The sequence below is a fragment of the Eschrichtius robustus genome, chromosome 12, assembly GCF_028021215.1.
Source record: "Eschrichtius robustus isolate mEscRob2 chromosome 12, mEscRob2.pri, whole genome shotgun sequence".
NCBI classification, from domain to species: Eukaryota; Metazoa; Chordata; class Mammalia; order Artiodactyla; family Eschrichtiidae; genus Eschrichtius; species Eschrichtius robustus.
The window spans coordinates 31070549-31088931 of record NC_090835.1 but is presented as its reverse complement, the minus strand read 5'-3'; the positions used below and the strand labels follow the sequence as shown (position 1 = coordinate 31088931).

General features: G+C 43.2%; 1 protein-coding gene across 1 annotated transcript in view; it reads right to left on the bottom strand.

Annotated features, from left to right (window-relative positions):
- The window catches only part of FAM107A (family with sequence similarity 107 member A), a 38513-nt gene extending 24232 nt beyond the window's left edge, over nucleotides 1-14281 (bottom strand). The window contains exon 1 of the mRNA XM_068558737.1: nucleotides 14203-14281. Within this exon, the coding sequence (XP_068414838.1) occupies nucleotides 14203-14281 (79 nt within the window). The remainder of the gene's footprint in view (nucleotides 1-14202) is intronic.
- Between the last annotated feature and the right edge of the window lie 4102 nt (nucleotides 14282-18383).

The following is an 18383-nucleotide window of genomic DNA, read 5'->3' as shown; positions in this document are numbered from 1 at the left end:
GAAAAATAATTATATTGCAGAGGTTCACCCACAGGAGTGAGAGTTCTGAGCCCCATGTCAGGCTCCCCAGCCTGAGGGTCTGGCATTGGGAGGAGGAGCCCCCAGAGCATTTGGCTTTGAAGGCCAACAGGACTTGAGTGCAGGAGCTCCACAGGACTGGGGAAACCAGAGACTCCACTCTCGGAGGGCGCACACAAGATTTTATGTGCACTGAGACCCAGCACAAAGCAGTGACTTCATTGGCCCCTGGGCTAGACCTAACTGTGGGTCTTGGAGTGTCTCTTGGGAAGGCAGGGGTTGGCTGTGGCTCACTGTGGGGGCAAGGACACTGGTGGCAGAGGCCAAGGGAATATTAATCGGCATGAGCTCTCCCAGAGGTTGCCATTTTGGCACTGAGACCTGGCCTCACCCAATAGCCTGCAGGCTCCAGTGTTGGGATGCCTCAGGCCAAACCACCAGCAGGAGGGTAACACAGCCCCACCCATCAGTAGACAGGCTGCTTGAAGTTGTACTGAGTTCACAGGTACCGCTAAACATACCCTTTGACACAGCCCTGCCCACAAGAGGGACAAGACCCAGCTCCACCCTCCAGTGGGCAGGCACCAGTCCCTCCCACCAGGAAGCCCCTGCGCCAACCTCACACACCAGGGGCCAGACACCAGCAGCAAGAGGAACTACGATCCTGCAGCCTGTGGAAAGGAGACCACAAACACAGAAAGTTTGCCAAAATGAGACAGCAGAGAAATGTGTTCCAGGTGAAGGAATAAGATAAAAACCTAGAAAAACAACTAAGTGAAGTGGAGATAGGCAATCTACCTGAAAAAGAATTCAGGTTAATAATAGTAAAGATGATCCAAGATCTTGGGAAAAGACCGGAGGTACAGACCAAGAAGACACAAGAAATGTTTAACAAAGAGCTAGAAGATTTAAAGAGCAAACAAATAGATGAACAATACAATAAGTGAAATGAAAAATACACTTGAAGGAATCAATAGCAGAATAAGTGAGGCAGAAGAATGAATAAGTGAGCTGGAAGACAGGGTGGTGGAAATCACTGCAGCAGAAAAGAATAGACAAAAAAGAATGAACAGAAATGAGGACAGTCTTAGAGACCTCTGGGACAATATTAAACACACCAACATTCTCCTATAAGGGTCCAAGAAGGAGAAGAGAGAGAGAAAGGGCCTGAGAAAATATTTGAAGAGATTATAGCAGAATACTTCCCTAACATGGGAAAGGAAACACTCACTCAAGTCCAGGAAGCACAGAGAGTCCCATACAGAATAAACCCAAGGAGGAACACACCAAGTCACAGATTAATCAAACTCACAAAAATTAAAGACAAAGAAAAAATATTAAGAGCAACAAGGGAAAAGCAACAAATAACATACAAGGGAACCCCCATAAGGTTATCAGCTGAGTTTTCAGCAGAAACTCTGCAGGCCAGAAGCAAGTTGCATGATATATTTAAAGTGATGAAAGGGAAGAACCTACAACCAAGAATACTCTACCCAGCAAGGCTCTCATTCAGATTTGATGGAGAAATCAAAAGCTTTACAGACAAGCAAAAGCTAAGAGAATGCAGCACCACCAAACCAGCTCTACAACAAATGCTAAAGGAACTTCTCTAGGTGGAAAAGAAAAGGCCACAGACAGAAATAAGAAAATTACGAATGGTAAAGCTCACTGCTAATAGCAAACATCCATTAAAGGTAGGAAATCATCCACAAACACATATACCAAAACCAGGAATCATGAGAAGAGGAGAGTACAAATGCAGGATATTGAAAATGCATTTGAAATTAAGAGACCAGCAACTTAAAACAATCTTGTGTGTGTGTGTGTGTGTGTATATATATATATGTATATGTATATATATATATATATATATAGAGAGAGAGAGAGAGAGAGAGAGAGAGACTGCTATATCGAAAGCTCATGGTAAGCACAAATCAAAAATCTACAAGAGATACACACACAAAAAAAGAAGAAGCAATCCAAGCACAACACTAAAGATAGTCATCAAATCACAAGAGAACAAAAGAGGAAGGGGAGAAAAAAGACCTACAAAAATAAATCCAGAACAATTAACAAAATGGCTATAAGAACATATATGTCAATAATTACCTTAAATGTAAATGGATTAAATGCTCAAACCAAAAGACGCAGACTGGCTGAATGGATACAAAAACAAAACCTGTGTATATGCTGTCTACAACAGACCCACTTCATATCTAGGGACACATACAGACTAAAAGTGAGGGGATGGAAAAAGGTATTCCATGCAAATGGAAATCAAAAGAGAGCTGGAGTAGCAATTCTCATATCAGACAAAACAGACTTTAAAATAAAGGCTGTTACATGAGACAAGGAAGGACACTACATAACAATCAAGGGATCAATCCAAGAAGAAGATATAACAATTGTAAACATATATGCACCCAACACAGGAGCACCTCAATACATAAGGCAAATGCTAACAGCCATAAAAGGAGAAATTGACAGTAACAGAGTAATAGTGGGGGACTTTAATACCCCACTTACATCAATGAACAGATCATCCAGACAATCAATAAGGACACACAGGCCTTAAATGACACATTAGACTGGATGGACATAATTGATATTTATAGAACATTCCATCCAAAAGGAGAAGAATACACATTCTTCTCAAGTGCACATGGAACAATCTCCAGGATTGCTCTCATGCTGGGCCACAAAGCAAGCCTCAGTAAATTTAAGAAAATTGAACTCATATCAAGCATCTTTTCCAACCACAATGCTTTGAGATTAGAAATCAATTACAGGAAGAAAAACTGTAAAAAACACAAACACATGGAGGCAAAGCAACATGCTACTAAACAACCAGTGGATCACTGAAGAAATAAAGAGGAAATCAAAAAATACCTAGAGACAAATGAAAATGAAAGCATGATGATCCAAAACCTATGGGATGCAACAAAATCAGTTCTAAGAGGGAAGTTTATATCAATACAATCTTACCTCAGGAAATAAGGAAAATCTCAAACAAACAACCTAACTTTACACCTAAAGCAACTAAGGAAAGAAGAACAAACAAAACCAAAGTTAGTAGAAGGAAAGAAATCATAAAGATCAGAGCAGAAATAACTGAAATAGAGATGAAGAAAACAATAGAAAACATCAATGAACCCAAAAGCTGGTTCTTTGAGAAGATAAAGAAAATTGATAAACTTTCAGCCAGACTCATCAAGAAAAAAAGGGAGAAGACTCAAATCAGTAAAATTAGAAATCAATAAGGAGAAGTTACAACTGACACCACAGAAATACAAAGGATCATAAGGGACTACTACAAGCAACTATATGCCAATAAAATGGACAACCTAGAAGAAATGGACAAATTCTTAGAAAGGTACAACCTTCCAAGACTGAACCAGGAAGAAATAGAAAATATGAACAGACCAATCACAAGTATTGAACTTGAAACAGTGACTTAAAAACTTCCAACAAACAAAAGTCCAGGATCAGATGACTTCACAGGCGAATTCTATCAAACATTTAGAGAATAGTTAACACCTATTCTTCTAAAACTCTCCCAAAAAAATTGCAGAGGAACACTCCCAAACTCATTCTATGAGACCACCATCACCCTGATAGCAAAACCAGACAAAGATATCACTGATGAACATAGACTCAAGAATCCTCAACAAAATACTAGCAAACCAAATCAAACAACACATTAAAAGGATCATACACCATGATCAAGTGGGATTTATCCCAGGGTTGCAAGGATTCTTCAATATCTGCACATCAATCAGTGTGATACACCACATTAACAAACTGAAGAATAAAAACCATATGATCATCTCAATAGATGCAGAAAAAGCTTTTGACAAAATTCAACACCCATTAATGATAAAAAAAAGTTGGAATAGAGGGAAGTTACCTCAACATAATAAAGGCCATATATGACAAACCCACAGCTAACATCATTCTCATTGGTGGAAAGCTGAAAGCATTTCCTCTAAGGTCAGGAACAAGGCAAGGATGTCCACTGTCACCACTTTTATTCAACATAGTTCTGGAAGTCATAGCCACGGCAATCAGAGAAGAAAAAGAAACAAAAGGAATCCAAATTGGAAAAGAAGAAATAAAACTGCCATTGTTTGCAGATGACATGATACTATTTACTATTTAGAAAATCCTAAAGATGCTACCAGAAAAGTACTAGAGCTCATCAATGAATTTGGTAAAGTTGCAGGGTACAAAATTAATACACAGAGATCTCTTGCATTCCTATACAGTAACAACAAAAGATCAGAAAGAGAAATTAAGGAAACAATCCCATTTACAATCACATCAAAAAGAATAAAATACCTAGGAATAAAGCTACCTAAGGAGACAAAAGACCTGTACTCTGAAAACTATATGACATTGATGAAAGAAATCAAAGATGACACAAACAGATGGAAGGATATCCTGTGTTTTTGGATTGGAAGACTCAATATTGTCAAAATGACTATACTACCCAAGGTAATCTACAGATTTGGTGCAATCCCTATCAAATTACCAATGGCATTTTTCACAGAACTAGAACCAAAAATTTTTAAATTTATATGGAAACACAAAAGATCCTGAATAGCCTAAGCAATCCTGAGAAAGAAAAATGAAGCTGGAGGAATCAGACGCCCTGACTTCAGACTATACCACAAAGCTACAATTATCAAAATAGTATGGTACTGGCAAAAAAACAGAAATGTAGATCAGTGGAACAGGACAGAAAGCCCAGAAATAAGCCCCATGCACCTATGGTCAATTAATCTACTTCAAAGGAGGCAAGAATATACAGTGGAGAAAAGACAGTCTCTTCAACAAGTGGTGCTGGGAAAACTGGACAGCTACATGAAAAGAATGAAATTAGAACATTCTCTAACACCATACACAAAAATAAACTCAAAATGGATCAAAGACCTAAATGTAAGGCTGGATACTATAAAACTCTTAGAGGAAAACATAGGCAGAACACTCTTTGACAGAAATCACAGCAATATCATTTTTGATCCACCTCCTAGAGTAATGACAATAAAAACAAAAATAAACAAATGCGACCTAATTAAACTTAAAAGCTTCTGCACAGCAAAGGAAACCATAAACAAAATGAAAAGACAACCCACAGAATGAGAGAAAATATTTGCAAACAAAGCAACCAACAAGGTATTAATCTCCAAAATATACAAACAGTTCATGCAGCTCTATGTCAAAAAAACAAACAACCCGATCTTAAAATGGGCAGAAAATCTCAATAGACATTTCTCCAAAAAAGATATACAGATGGCCAAAAAGCACATGAAAAGATGCTCAACATCACTAATTTTTAGAGAAATGCAAATCAAAACTACAATGAGGTATCACTTCACACCAGTCAGTGTGGCCACCATCAGAAAGTCTACAAACAATAAATGCTGGAGAGGTTGTGGAGAAAAGGAAACCCTCCTACACTGTTGGGGGGAATGTAAATTGGTACAACCACTATGGAGAACAGTATGGCGGTTCCTTAAAAAACTAAAAATAGAAATACCATATGATCTAGCAATCCCACTCCTGGGCGTACATCCATAGAAAACCATAATTCAAAAAGATACATGCACCCCAGTGTTCACTGCAGCACTATTTACAGCAGCCAAGACATGGAAACAACGTAAACGTCCATCAACAGAGAAATGGATAAAGAAGATGTGGTACATATAGATAATGGAACACTACTCAGCCATAAAAAAAGAACAAAATAATACCATTTGCAGGAACATGGATGGACCTAGAGATTGTCATACTGAGTGAAGTAAGTCAGACACAGAAAGACAAATATATGATACCGCTTATACGTGGAATCTAAGAAACAGGGTACAAACAAACTTATTTACAAAACAGAAGTAGAGTCACAAATGTAGAAAACAAACTTATGGTTACCAGGGGATGGGGGTGGGAGGGATAAACGGAGATTGGGATTGACATATACGCACTACTATACATAAAATAGATAATTAATAAGAACCTGCTGTATATAGCACAGGGAACTCTTCTCAATAGTCTGTGATGGCCTATATGGGAAAAGAATCTAAAAAAAAAAAGAGTGGATATATGTATATGTATAACTGATTCACTTTGCTGTACACCCGAAACTAACACAACATTGCAAATCATCTGTACTCCAATAAAAATTAAAAAAAAAAAAAAGAATGAAATATTGCCATTTGCAGCCACATGGATGGTCCTAGAGATTATCATACTAAGTGAAGTAAGTCAGACAGGGAAAGACCAATATCATATTTGGGTTGGCAAAAAGTTCGTTTGGATTTTTCCTATGATGTTACAGAAAACCCGAATGAGCCTTTTGGGCAACCCAATATTGTTGGGTTAAATGTGGAATCTAAAAAATAATACAAATGGACTTATTTACATAACAGAAACAGACTCACAGACACAGAAAAGAAAATTATGGTTACCAAAGAATGAGGTGGGGGGGGGGACAAATTAGGAGTATGGGATTGAAAGATACACACTACTATATTTAAAATGGATAAACAATAAGGATTCACTGTAGAGCACAGGGAACTACATTCAATATCTTATAATAACTTATAATGGAAAAGAATCTGAAAAAGAATAGATTTATATATATGTGTACATATATTCAGCCATATTATATATATAACTGAATCACTTTGCTGTACACCTAAAACTAACACAGTATTGTAAATAAACTCTAAAAATGCAGTTTTGATCCTCTTTGGCCTATGTTATTCATTTAACCAACATTTATTGAGTACCTACTGTGTTCCTGGCACTGTTCCCAGTGTAAATGAGACAGTATCCCTGTGCTCAGGTAACCTACTTTCAAGGTGGGGTTCAGACAAAAAAATAAGGAGACAAACAAGAAAACGTAGAGCTGCAATGAACACTGTGATGAAAGCAAGACTGGGCAAGGTGCAAGGGAGGGACTGGGAACTTAGGTAGGGCGGACAGGGGAAGGCAACATTTTAGGGGGGCTGGAATGGTGAGGAGGAGAGCATTCCAGAGAGTGGGAAGAGCTAGTGGAAAGGCCCCAGCGTGGGAAGGAGCTGGGCATGATGGAAGGAGGCCAGTGGGGTGGAGTGCGGGGTGTGAGGGAGACAGAAGGAAGAAGGGGCAGGCAGGTCTGCATGACCTGGGAGCTGTGGCCAAGCCCCCCATTCTGGAGCCACTTCAATTTGCAGGGTCCCAAATTCTCAAGTTGTTTCTCCTTCCTAATTGTTTCTCTTAACGTACTTTGAATGGTGCCTCCCGCAGCTCCCCATCCTGCTGTGGCTTAACTTCACTAAATTCTGACGGTGGAAGACCACAACCAAATTCTTGTCAAGCACTCTTCACTGCCACTGGTCCCCACCCACATGTTGTCCTGCTGTGCAAATGACTAGTACTTGGGGCATGTCCCAGGGCCCACAGTGGCTTGTCTGAACCAATCCCAGTGTCCTGTGACAGGTGGAGGAACAAGACGGATCCTTGGGCGGGAGGACTCTGCTTACCGCCTGAGGCAGGCAGACTCCACAGTCCCTCTCACTCCAGAGAAGCAGACTCTCAGTCCCCATGCCAGCCATGTCCTCCAGCCCCACTTTGTGTTCCCCTTCTTGGAAGATTCTGATGGCAGCCCCAGAGCAATTGACAGCCAAGGAGAGTTGGGCAGGAATCCCCCAAGGTTGGGTGCCATTTTCCCCAGGCAGCTGGGACTCACTGTACTTCTTCCACTAAAGCTCTTCTCATGGTCCAACCCGTGTACAAACCCACCAGCCTCACCCACCAGACCGCCAGCCTGAAGGCCAGGGCCTCACCGTATTCCTCTTAGTATTCCTGTTCCAGTAGCAAGGTGCTCAATAACTAGTATTGACTTGCAGACAGCAAAGATGTTGATGTCCCTGAGCTTGTGACAGCACCATCTTGCTGTGTCTGTGCACGTGTGTGAGCATGTGTGTGTGCGTGTAACTGTATATGAGGTCAATAGCCACCATTTCTCAAGCCATACCCCATCAGTAAGAAATTATGCTACGGCCCATAATGGGATGCCATCAATAGCACATCTATTTATTACCCTAAAAAGATGTCTTCTACATGTTTGGTGAAAAATCAAAGAGCAAAATCACATATAGTCTGATTCCTCTACCCTTTTGTTCCAAGATAAAAAAGTTAGTATATGCATAGAGAAGGCGTATACACTGAACTGTTATTGGAAGTCAATTCTAGACCAACGTATCTCAAATGTCATTACTAGTCTTCAGTCGGAATGAGTGTTAAAATGGAATTACTGGGTCATGTTTCTGGATCACTGTATTAGAATCTATGAGGGAGGGGCCTAGGAGTGATTTTTAACATGTCCCCAGGGGATCTGCTTATATTTAGGACTCTGAGCACCACTATTCTACAGCAGAAAATTACAGGCCCTTATCCTTTGTCCCAATATTTCTGTAACGTTTGTAGCTTTAAAAAAAAAAAAAAAAGCGTATATTTCTTTTGTTATCAGAAAAAAACAATAAAGGTGAAAAATATGGGAAAGAGCAACCTTTTCCAACCAACCAAATGTTCAGTCACGTACATTTTGCATATTGGAAAATAGAGGCCTTTTGGTCAAATGAGGCTTTTAAGAGTGTACTCCAGGTAATGGCCAAATTCAACCCCAGTTCCTGCCTCCTGCCTTGGTCTGTGTGGCTTGTGACGGAGGCCCTCCCATTCTCCCATAAGGTAGGACTCTGGACTACAGGGGCCTGAGGGTCAGAATTTTTGCTCAGCCCCTGGAGGAATGAAAGGGGATCATGGAGGCCGAGCACACCTGTCCCACACTCCTCTCCTGTCCCTCTGAAGTTTGTTTTCTTGGGAGCTAGAGGAGCTAAAAAGAAGGGGGTAGTGAAGACCAGGAGAGGCATTCATGCGTGGAAGCTGAGGAATTTTCCTGCAGCTATAGTGGGCTAGGGCTGCAGTTTGCACTAAAAAACTCCAAAAACCTATTTTCCTTTAATTTTTGTCCCCCTTTCTCCAAGCTGACAGGCACCTGCAGCAGCTTATCTGGGCCTACAAACATCAGACAAGAAGTTTCCATGGCAACTCCAAACTTCCTCCTCAGCCCTGTATTCAGTCTAAATCTCCAAGGCCTCTTTTCAAGGCCTCAATGAGGTTTCTGAGAAGCCACCCACAAAATAGCCTTAGGATCCAACCTTCCCCCACCCCCAACATGCTCTGTTCAAAGGACCTGGCAGGAGAAGCTGTACTGGCTAGAAAACTTGTCATGGGATCCGTGGAGAGATTATAAAAGGAATGAGCGTTGCCTTTACAACGAGTTTGAACCAGGAAGAATTTACCCGGTGGAGGGATTTCAAGCATGAAAACAGGAAAGTGCAAGGGAGTGGGGAAGAACCAAGAGTCTTATTTCAGAAAGCTGGCTCTCAACCCGACTGCAGTTAGGCATGGTTAATCTGGTCTCTTAGCTGCAGAAGAACCCTGGGGTGCCCCCGACCTCCAGCATATTTTAATTCACTTGTAGCTAGACAAAATATGGACAGTAGACCGAGGCACGGGGAAAGGGATGTGAGTACGTGAGTGGGTGTGTGTAGAGGGGAACCTGGGCAGACCATGGCTTGTCAAGCCAAGCAAACTTCCATAATGCCTGGCAGTAGGGTTGCCAAATGTAGCTAACAAAAATACAGCATGTCCATGCATGTAAATCAATGAAGTTAGAACACACCCTCACACCATGCACAAAAATAAACTCAAAATGGCTTAAAGACTTAAACATAAGACATGACACCATAAAACTCCTAGAAGAGAGCATACGCAAAACATTCTCTGACATAAATCGTACCAATGTTTTCTTAGGTCAGTCTCGCAAAGCAATAGAAATAAAAACAAAAATAAACAAATGAGGGACCTAATTAAACTTAAAAGCTTTTGCACAGCAAAGGAAACCATAAAAAAAGGGAAAGACAACCTACAGAATGGGAGAAAATATTTGCCAGTGATGCAACTGTCAAAGGCTTAATCTCCAAAATATACAAACAACTCATAAAACTCAACAACAAAAAAATAAACAACCCAATTGAAAAATGGGCAGAAGATCTAAGACATTTCTCCAAAGGAGACATACAGATGGCCAGTAGGCACATGAAAAGATGTGCAACATCACTAATTATTAGAGAAATGCAAATCAAATCTACAATGAGGTATCACCTCACACCAGTCAGAATGGCCATCATCAAAAAGCCTACAAATAACAAATGCTGGAGACGGTGTGGAGAAAAGGGTACCCTCCTACACTGTTGGTGGGAATGTAAGTTGGTGCAGCCACTATGGAAAACAGTATGGAGGTTCCTCAGAAAACTAAAAATAGAATACCATATGATTCAGCAATCCCACTCCTGGGCATATATCCAAACAAAACTATAATTCAAAAAGATACATGTACCCCTATGTTCATAGCAGCAGTATTCACAATAGCCAGGACCTGGAAACAACCTAAATGTCCATCAACAGATGAATGGATAAAGAAGATGTGGTACATATATACAATGGAATACTACTTAGCCATAAAAAAGAACAAAGTAATGCCATTTGCAGCAACACGGATGCAACTAGAGATGATCATACTAAGTGAAGTTAAGTCAGAAAGAGAAAGACAAATACCATATGATATCACTTACACGTGGAATCTAAAATATGACACAAATGAACCTATCTACAAAACAGAAACAGACTCACAGACATAGAGAACAGACCTGTGGTTGCCAAGTGGGAGGGGTGGAGAGAGAGGGATGGACTGGGAGTTTGGGGTTAGTAGATGCAAACTATTACATTTAGAATGGATAAACAACAAGGTCCTACTGTATAGCACAGGGAACTATATCCAATCTCCTGGGATAAACCATAATGGAAAAGAATATAAAAAAGAATGTATATATGGGTAAAGAAAGAAAAAAAATGCAGCATGTCCAGTTAAATTCGAATTTCAGATAAGCAACGAATAGTTTTTTAGCATAAGCATACCCATATAATATTTGAGACACACTTACACTAAAATAATATTCATTGTGTATCTGAGATTCAAATTTAACTATTTTATCTGGCAACCCTACTTGGCAGGCAGCAATGGGAGCTATGACCACCCTTCTGGCTGCAGAGAAGCACAGTTGCTGATGTCCACAGGCACCTGGGGAGGTGTCCCTCGGTCCATGCTGCAGAGAGATGCCTCCCTCCCTAGCAGGAACCTGGGCTGAGCTCCAGATGGGAAACGAACCTCAGGTGGACCTTTACTACAGCACTGCATAGCTTACCAGGCATGGCCAAGCATGAGTTATTCCCCAGAGGTGACCCTTCCAGCTTAGTGGTTAAGAACATGGGCTCTGGTGTCAACCCAGATACCGATCCTGGCTCCACTGTTGGGTAGCTAGGTGACCTTCAACTTCCTGTTTCCTCATCTCTAAAATGGGGCATTCTTTTGAGGAATAAAGGAGGTATGACATGGGAAGCCCTTCACACAGTGCCTGCCACAGCGTCAGTGTTCCAAAGTGGTAGCTGTTATCTCAGTAACCCATTTAAAAACAGTAAGATTTTTATCCAAGTGAAAAAAAATGGGATTAAAAACTAGCGTCAGTACAATCTCAGCAATGTGAAACACACAACCCCACACAAATCTCGCATAGCAAAACTGGAAGGAGACATCCCCTAATATTACCAGTGGCTGCTTATGGTTAGTGGGATTACGGGTAAGGCTTCCCCCTCCTCATTACCCATTTTCCAAAACATTCATGATGAACATGTATTACTTTAATACTAAGAAATTATTTTAAAATAACTTGGGATGAAAAATTTTCTCGAAGTATTATATTACTTGGTGCATGATTCCAGGCTACTGTAAATGAAAATGGCTGCCATCTTGGGTTTGATGCTATAATCCCATCCTTGGGGGCTTCTAAAAGAAGGGGGCTCTTGCCTCTTTCAATAAATGGCCCAGTTGGCTCCTCATCCCCACTTTTACTTCTTGCTCTTCCTTGTGTGAGGCAGCCATAGTGGCTCCAGAGGCACATGGCCCTGGGTTTGAATCTCAGCTGCACCCTTAACTGGCTGTGTGACCTTAGACAAGTCAAGTTACCTTCTGAGGCTCAGTTTCCTCCTGTTTTAAAATAGAGGTTAAAAGTACTTACCTCCCTGAGAGGAGGGACTTATCCATTTAATTCATCAGCACATCCCTGTGCCTCGCATAGGGCTTAGTGCATAATAGTGGTCAATAAATATTGGTTAAATGAATAAATGAATGAAGTTGATGAGAAGACAGATCTACAGTATTTGTCAGAGAGAGTGGCAATAGCTAGTGACCAGCAATCATTTGCCCTTATTAACTATTCTCAGAAGATGGGCAGACTTCGCATAGATGGACCAAAGTTTGAATGTGCTTTCTACATGTTAGTGGGATAGAAAAGTTCCTGTAGCAGGACCATGGGCATGCTGCTTAAGCCGAGCCTCAGTGTCCTCATCTATTAAATGGGGATGACAATTAGCAGTGACTTTGAAGGATTGTGAAGACTGAGTCAGTAGCACAGTGCAAGCGCTCCCTCCATGAGGCCCCAGTAACCAGCCTCTGCTGCCTTCCTGACTTACAGCTGTGTGTGGTACAGTTGCCGGGCAAGCATGTGGCCCCTGGAACGACTCTGGTACGTCTGCTATTCTGGATGTGTTGCGAGTGGAAAATGTGACTGTTTGAGCCTCACAGCTGCAGTTCCAGGTTAGAGGGAACACAGGATCTCCAGGTTAGAGATACCCTATTCTCATCTTAGTGAGAAAAAAGGAACTGGATAGGGACACCTAGGAAGAGTGTTTTGTAGGGAAATTTCTGGAGCTGAGGTTTGAAATCAGCCTCTTCGAATTATAGAGCTCCTCACTTTCTGCCTGCCCTGGCTCAGCCAGATTTAAGATACCCCGCCCCAGGAAGGCGCCGCCAGTCCTGAAGTCTTGCCTAGACCGTGCTTTTGGACTTAGAGAACCGTTGTTTCAAAGCTCCCAAGCAGTAACTCCGCGGCGGGATCTCCCCGGGGCGGGGCCAATCCAAGGAAGAACTGCCGGTCGGTCCCAGGGCAGACTACGTGCGGGCGGCGGGCAAGCGCCGCTCCTGCAGGCCCGCGGCCAGCGGCTCCGGCTCGCCTAGCGCTTTCGGCTGCAGGGGTCAGCGGGCAGGACTACCGGGGGGGGGGTAGGTTCCTTGCCCAAGGCAGAGGGTAGCTTGCCTCGTGAGCCCAAGTCCCGTGACGTTTTCTAATCACATACCCCGAGCTGGCAGGGAGCCGGCAGGAGACCGATTTTCACCCCCCTCTGAACGTCTCTCTCCAAGGCCAGAGTCCGGAAGGAAACACCCCAAATGCTTACTGCGGGCATGGTTTTTCTTCTTTCTACATCCCTGTACGTTCCAAATTATTTTCACACTGGCCCTATATTACATTTGTTTCATTTTCCTAAATAAACAAACTATTGTCCAGAGTAGAAAAGTAATATGTGCTTACTGCAAATGAGTAAAAAGACAAATTAAAGAAACACTTATCCAACTCGCATCCTCGAAAACCACCACCAGGTGTTTCTTTCCAAATCGTTTTCTCCTTAAATGCACACCTATAGAAAACCCGTTCCTCACCTTCCTGTAACTTGTTCCCCCCTCGCCCTTTCCCCTCACTGGACATTGGAAGTCCTTCACCAGTGGGCTTGTGCTTCTTTACGCCCCACCGCGCGCTACCAGTCTTACCCACGTCCGTTCTCCCACGCCTACCAATGCCTCCTTCCCCGACTTGTGCGAGTCTCTGCTTAAGGGGCTGGCCAGGAGGTGGAAGCTTGCGGGACTTTTGTAGTCAGGGAACAGTGAGTGTGCGTATGTGCGTGCGCACCGCAAGTGCATATAAAGGAATAAAGCAATATATCTAATAAGGGTAGATCCCCAAAAGGACGAATGTAGGAAGGAAAGAAGGAATGAAAGTAAGGAAAGAAGAAAAAAAGTAATTAAAAAGAATGAAAGAACGGAGGATAGAAGGACAGGAAAAGAGGAAAGCAGACCAGTAGAGAAGGACCGAGGCGCCCTGCTAGCCAGGGGCTGAGGGCAGTGCTCCCGCCATGCCCTCCTTGCGCTCTCCCGGAGGCGGGGGGCCGGGTAGACTTGCCCCCACTTACCGGACCTGAGCAGCACGGCCCGGTAGAGCCCGGTGGCCTCGGTGGGCCCCCGGACCCGCTCGCCCAGCCTCTGCGCCATGCGCCGGTGCACCGGTCTGTGGAGCCGGCACTGCAGGCTGGGAGCGCACTGCGGAGTGCAGCAGTCCCGGGTCGGAGCGCAGTCCCGGGTCGGAGCGCCTCCGGGACGGTGACGCTGCCCGAGAACCAAACCCCGCCGCGGATCAGGTTACAGTGGCTGCCAGAGGGCCAGGCCCAGAGGCGCCCGTGGGGGAGGGACAGGGGGCAGGGGCCAGGTAGGTATCCCTGCCCAGGCAGCAGACTGGGCCCGAGTAAGCGTCTGGCGTGAGGACTCCTGGCTTCAGGGTTCCAGGGCCAAGGTGAGAACCCGGTGTCCTGATTTCCAGCCTCGGTCTCCTACCTACTCTTCTCTATTTCCCTGGCCGCTGGCCTTGTTGAATGCTACAAGCGGGTGTGGGGTTCTGAAGTGCCATCCCTGGGATCAGGTCCAGCACCACTAATTAACAGCTGTGTGACCCTACGATTTAGTTATCTATTCTCACAGAGCCTCAGTTTACTCATCTGTAAAATGGGGATAACCATGGTACTCATCTCTCAGGGTTATGAGGGTAACCAACACATTTTCTCTATCTCTAAGCACAGTGGCTAGCACAGAACAAACACTATATATTGGTATTTTTTTGAAAAGTGTTCCAAGGCATCCTGTGGTGGGTGACACTGAGAAGCGGGGGCTTTGCTGGGGGAAGAAAGTTGTGACGGGAAGCCCGTGGGATTCCACAAGATTGATTTCTCTGGCTCTGTGAAATTCCTTTAACATCCAGAAATGGGAGGACCAACCAAGAGTCTAAAGGTGGAGGGGCAAAGTCAACCAGAGAGTTTGGAAGATATAAGAAAACAACAACTTTGATTATCTAGCCTGTGTCTGGTGCTGTGCTAAGTTTCTTCTAAAACAGAAACTAATGTTCATGTGCTTTATGTCCTATTTTGTTTCGTCTTCACAATCCTATAAATTAGGGTCTATTAGCCTTCCAACTTACAGAAAAGGAAACAGGCTCAGAGAGGTTAAGCAGTTTATCTGAGGTCACACAGTGTGGAGCTGTCATACAAACTCAGATGGTCTGACCTCCGAAATGGGCCACTCTGTTGCCTCTCCGTTATCTTATTTACTCTTCACGAAAACACTGAAAGGTAAGTATGTTAACATGAATGTAGGAATCCCATCCAAGATACCACCTTAGAGATGATGTAGTTGAGACTCAGGGAGGTGAGGTGGCTTGCTCATGCTCAAAGAGCTAGTTGGAGGAGTCAACACCCAGTTCAGTTCTTCACCCACAAAACCAATGCCCCTGAAATCTATAGACTGCTCTCCACACCCACCGCCCCACCCCGGAGCTGTCCAGGGTACTGGATGGCCTCTGTTTAAGGCTGTGTCTGTGGATCAGAGTCTTGAGCTGGCTGCCGGGGCCTTGGCCACACAGTACCACCTCCCTCTGCCTCCGTGTCCTCTCCATCCTTGGTGCCACCTAGGCCAGCTGCCAACCAAGTTGTCTCTGGCTCTCCCTTGACCACTGCCTAGGCCCAGCTTCTGCTCTGACTCAGAGGTCCCTGTCATCACACAGAATCCCAAGGACCAAAGTGACACACTTTGATCTTTGGATACCTCAGTCATTGGCCAGACTGATCATGTTTCTTATCAACAACCAGCCACCACGAGTGCCAGGCAGGATGCCAGACATTTGGCATTCACTATCTCATATCCATTCTTCAAAGGATGAAATTATATCTAATGTACCATTCATCTCATTTAACCCACTCTTTGATCAAGTATGGCTATGCCCCTTTTAGAGATGAGGAAAATAAGGCTCAAGTGACTTGCCCAAGATCACATAACTAGTTAGTAGTGGAGAAGGAATGTGAACCCACATGGTGCCAAAGCTTTTACTGCAGGAGGAAAACCAAGCCAGCTATTGAACAAGGTGCGGGTTCAGGAAAATTATGACTAAGAAATGTGCTTTTACAGAGCCTTACCAAAAGATTAACTCTGGTTGCATCCCCAAGGAATTCTAGGCGGGTCTGACTTACCTGATCCATTTAGTCTCTGCTTCTCATTTTCATTATGAAATATGGCCCCAGGAGAGTATTCTTTCTGTGAACAGAAAGAAAGTAGGTGGAGGTGAGGACCCTCTGTTCCTTGCCAGGGGGAGGAGTGAAGAGATATTCAGAGTGTCCCTGGATCTTTTGACCACAGAAGGGACTGGCCAGGGTCAAAGTCCTCTCCAGAGAAACAAAGTACTATAGTCCTTGGAGTGTGAGTGTGAGTGTGTGTGTTGGGGGGGGGGGGCATCATTTATGAGGCTCATGCTCTTTTTTTTAAATGACTATTTTTTAGAACAGTTTTAGATTTAGAGAAAAATCGAGAAGATAGTAGAGAGAGTTCCTTATACTCTGCATCCAACTTCTCTATTATTTCTCTCTTATTAAAATCCTACATATATGTAGATGTACATGTACATAGTATGGCACATCTGTTCTAATTAAACTAATTATTAAACTGTTAACTAATTATTAACTAATAACATCATTATTATTTTTTTTGAATCCCCCCCTAATTCATGATGGAAATCACTTTATTGAGTCTGACTGGGTGTGAGGATGCCTATTCTTTTTTTTAAATTTTTATTGGAGTATAGTTGATTTACAATCTTGTGTTGGTTTCAGGTGTACAGCAAAGTGAGTCAGTTATACATATACATATATCCACTCTTTTTTAGATTCTTTTCCCAATTACAGAATATTGAGTAGAGTTCCCTGTGCTATACAGAAGGTCCTTATTAGTTATCTATTTTTATATATAGTAGTGTATATATGTCAATCCCAGTCTCCCAATTTATCCCACCCCTGCTTACCCCCTGGTAACCGTAAGTTTGTTTTCTACATCTGTAACTCTATTTCTGTTTTGTAGATAAGTTCATTTGTACCCCCTTTTTATAGATTCCACATATAAGCGATATCATATGATATCACTTATAACATTATTATTAACTAATAATAAGGTCCAGACCTTATTCAGATGTCCTTAGTTTTTACCTAGTACTCTTTTTCTGTTCTAGGATCTCATCCAAGATACCACATTACATTTAGTTGTCTTATTTTCTTAGGCTCCTCTTGGCTGTGACAGTTTCTCAGACTTTCTTTGTTTTTGATGAACTTGACAGTTTTGAAGACTACTGAGAGCCACGTTCTGGTATGTGAGGTCTCATCCACACTGTTTCTTCTACCTGGATTGCCTTTTCCCTGCCTTCCTGGCAAACTCCTCATCCTTCAAGAGCAATTTCAGAAGGCTTCAGGGTTTGGTCCTCAGTGTCATTTCTTAGGCACCTTTTCTTCTCCCTCTACTCTGTCATGACTTTAAAAACAACTCTAAGCCAATGATTCCCAAATGTTTATTTCTAATTCAGACTTTCACTCTGAGCTTGAACTTTGTCCAACAGGCTACTTGACATCTCCACTTGAAAGTCTAATAGGCCCAACTCACCATAGCCCAAATGGAATTCTTGACCACTCCAGCCCCCGACCTGTTCCCCCTCTGTCCTCCCATCTTAGCAAGTGGCTCCGTTCCAGCCCTGCGGCTCAGGCTGGAGCCTGGGGTTTGCCTTGCCCTGTCTTCCTGCAACCCCATAGTCCTCAGCTCACCAAGTCTACCTCCTGGGATCCCTTCAATCCATCCACTTCTTCCAATGCCCCCACCCTAGCCCACGTGCCTCCCCACCCCATGCCTGGATGTCTGCAGTAGCTTGCCCTCCTTCAAACCATTCTCCTCACAGATTCCAGAGCAAGCTTTTACAATGTAACACAGACTCTGATCTGGCCCTACTCAAAACCACCCTTTGGTCCTTCCCTTTGCACTTGGAATCAAACTCACATGCCCTCCCCCTGACCTTCAAGGCCTCTGCAACCTGCCAGCCTCTCAAATCCCATTTATTTGCTCCTCCACGTGTTCAAGGACTTGGGATGCCTCGGTGAAAATAGACAAAGGTCCTTGACCTTGCGGAGCTGACATTCTAGCGAGGGAGACAGACAATAAGCATAATGAATAAGTAGATAGTGTGTTAAAAGGTGATAGGTACATGGAAAGAAGGAAAGTTAGAGTTGGAGAGGAGTGG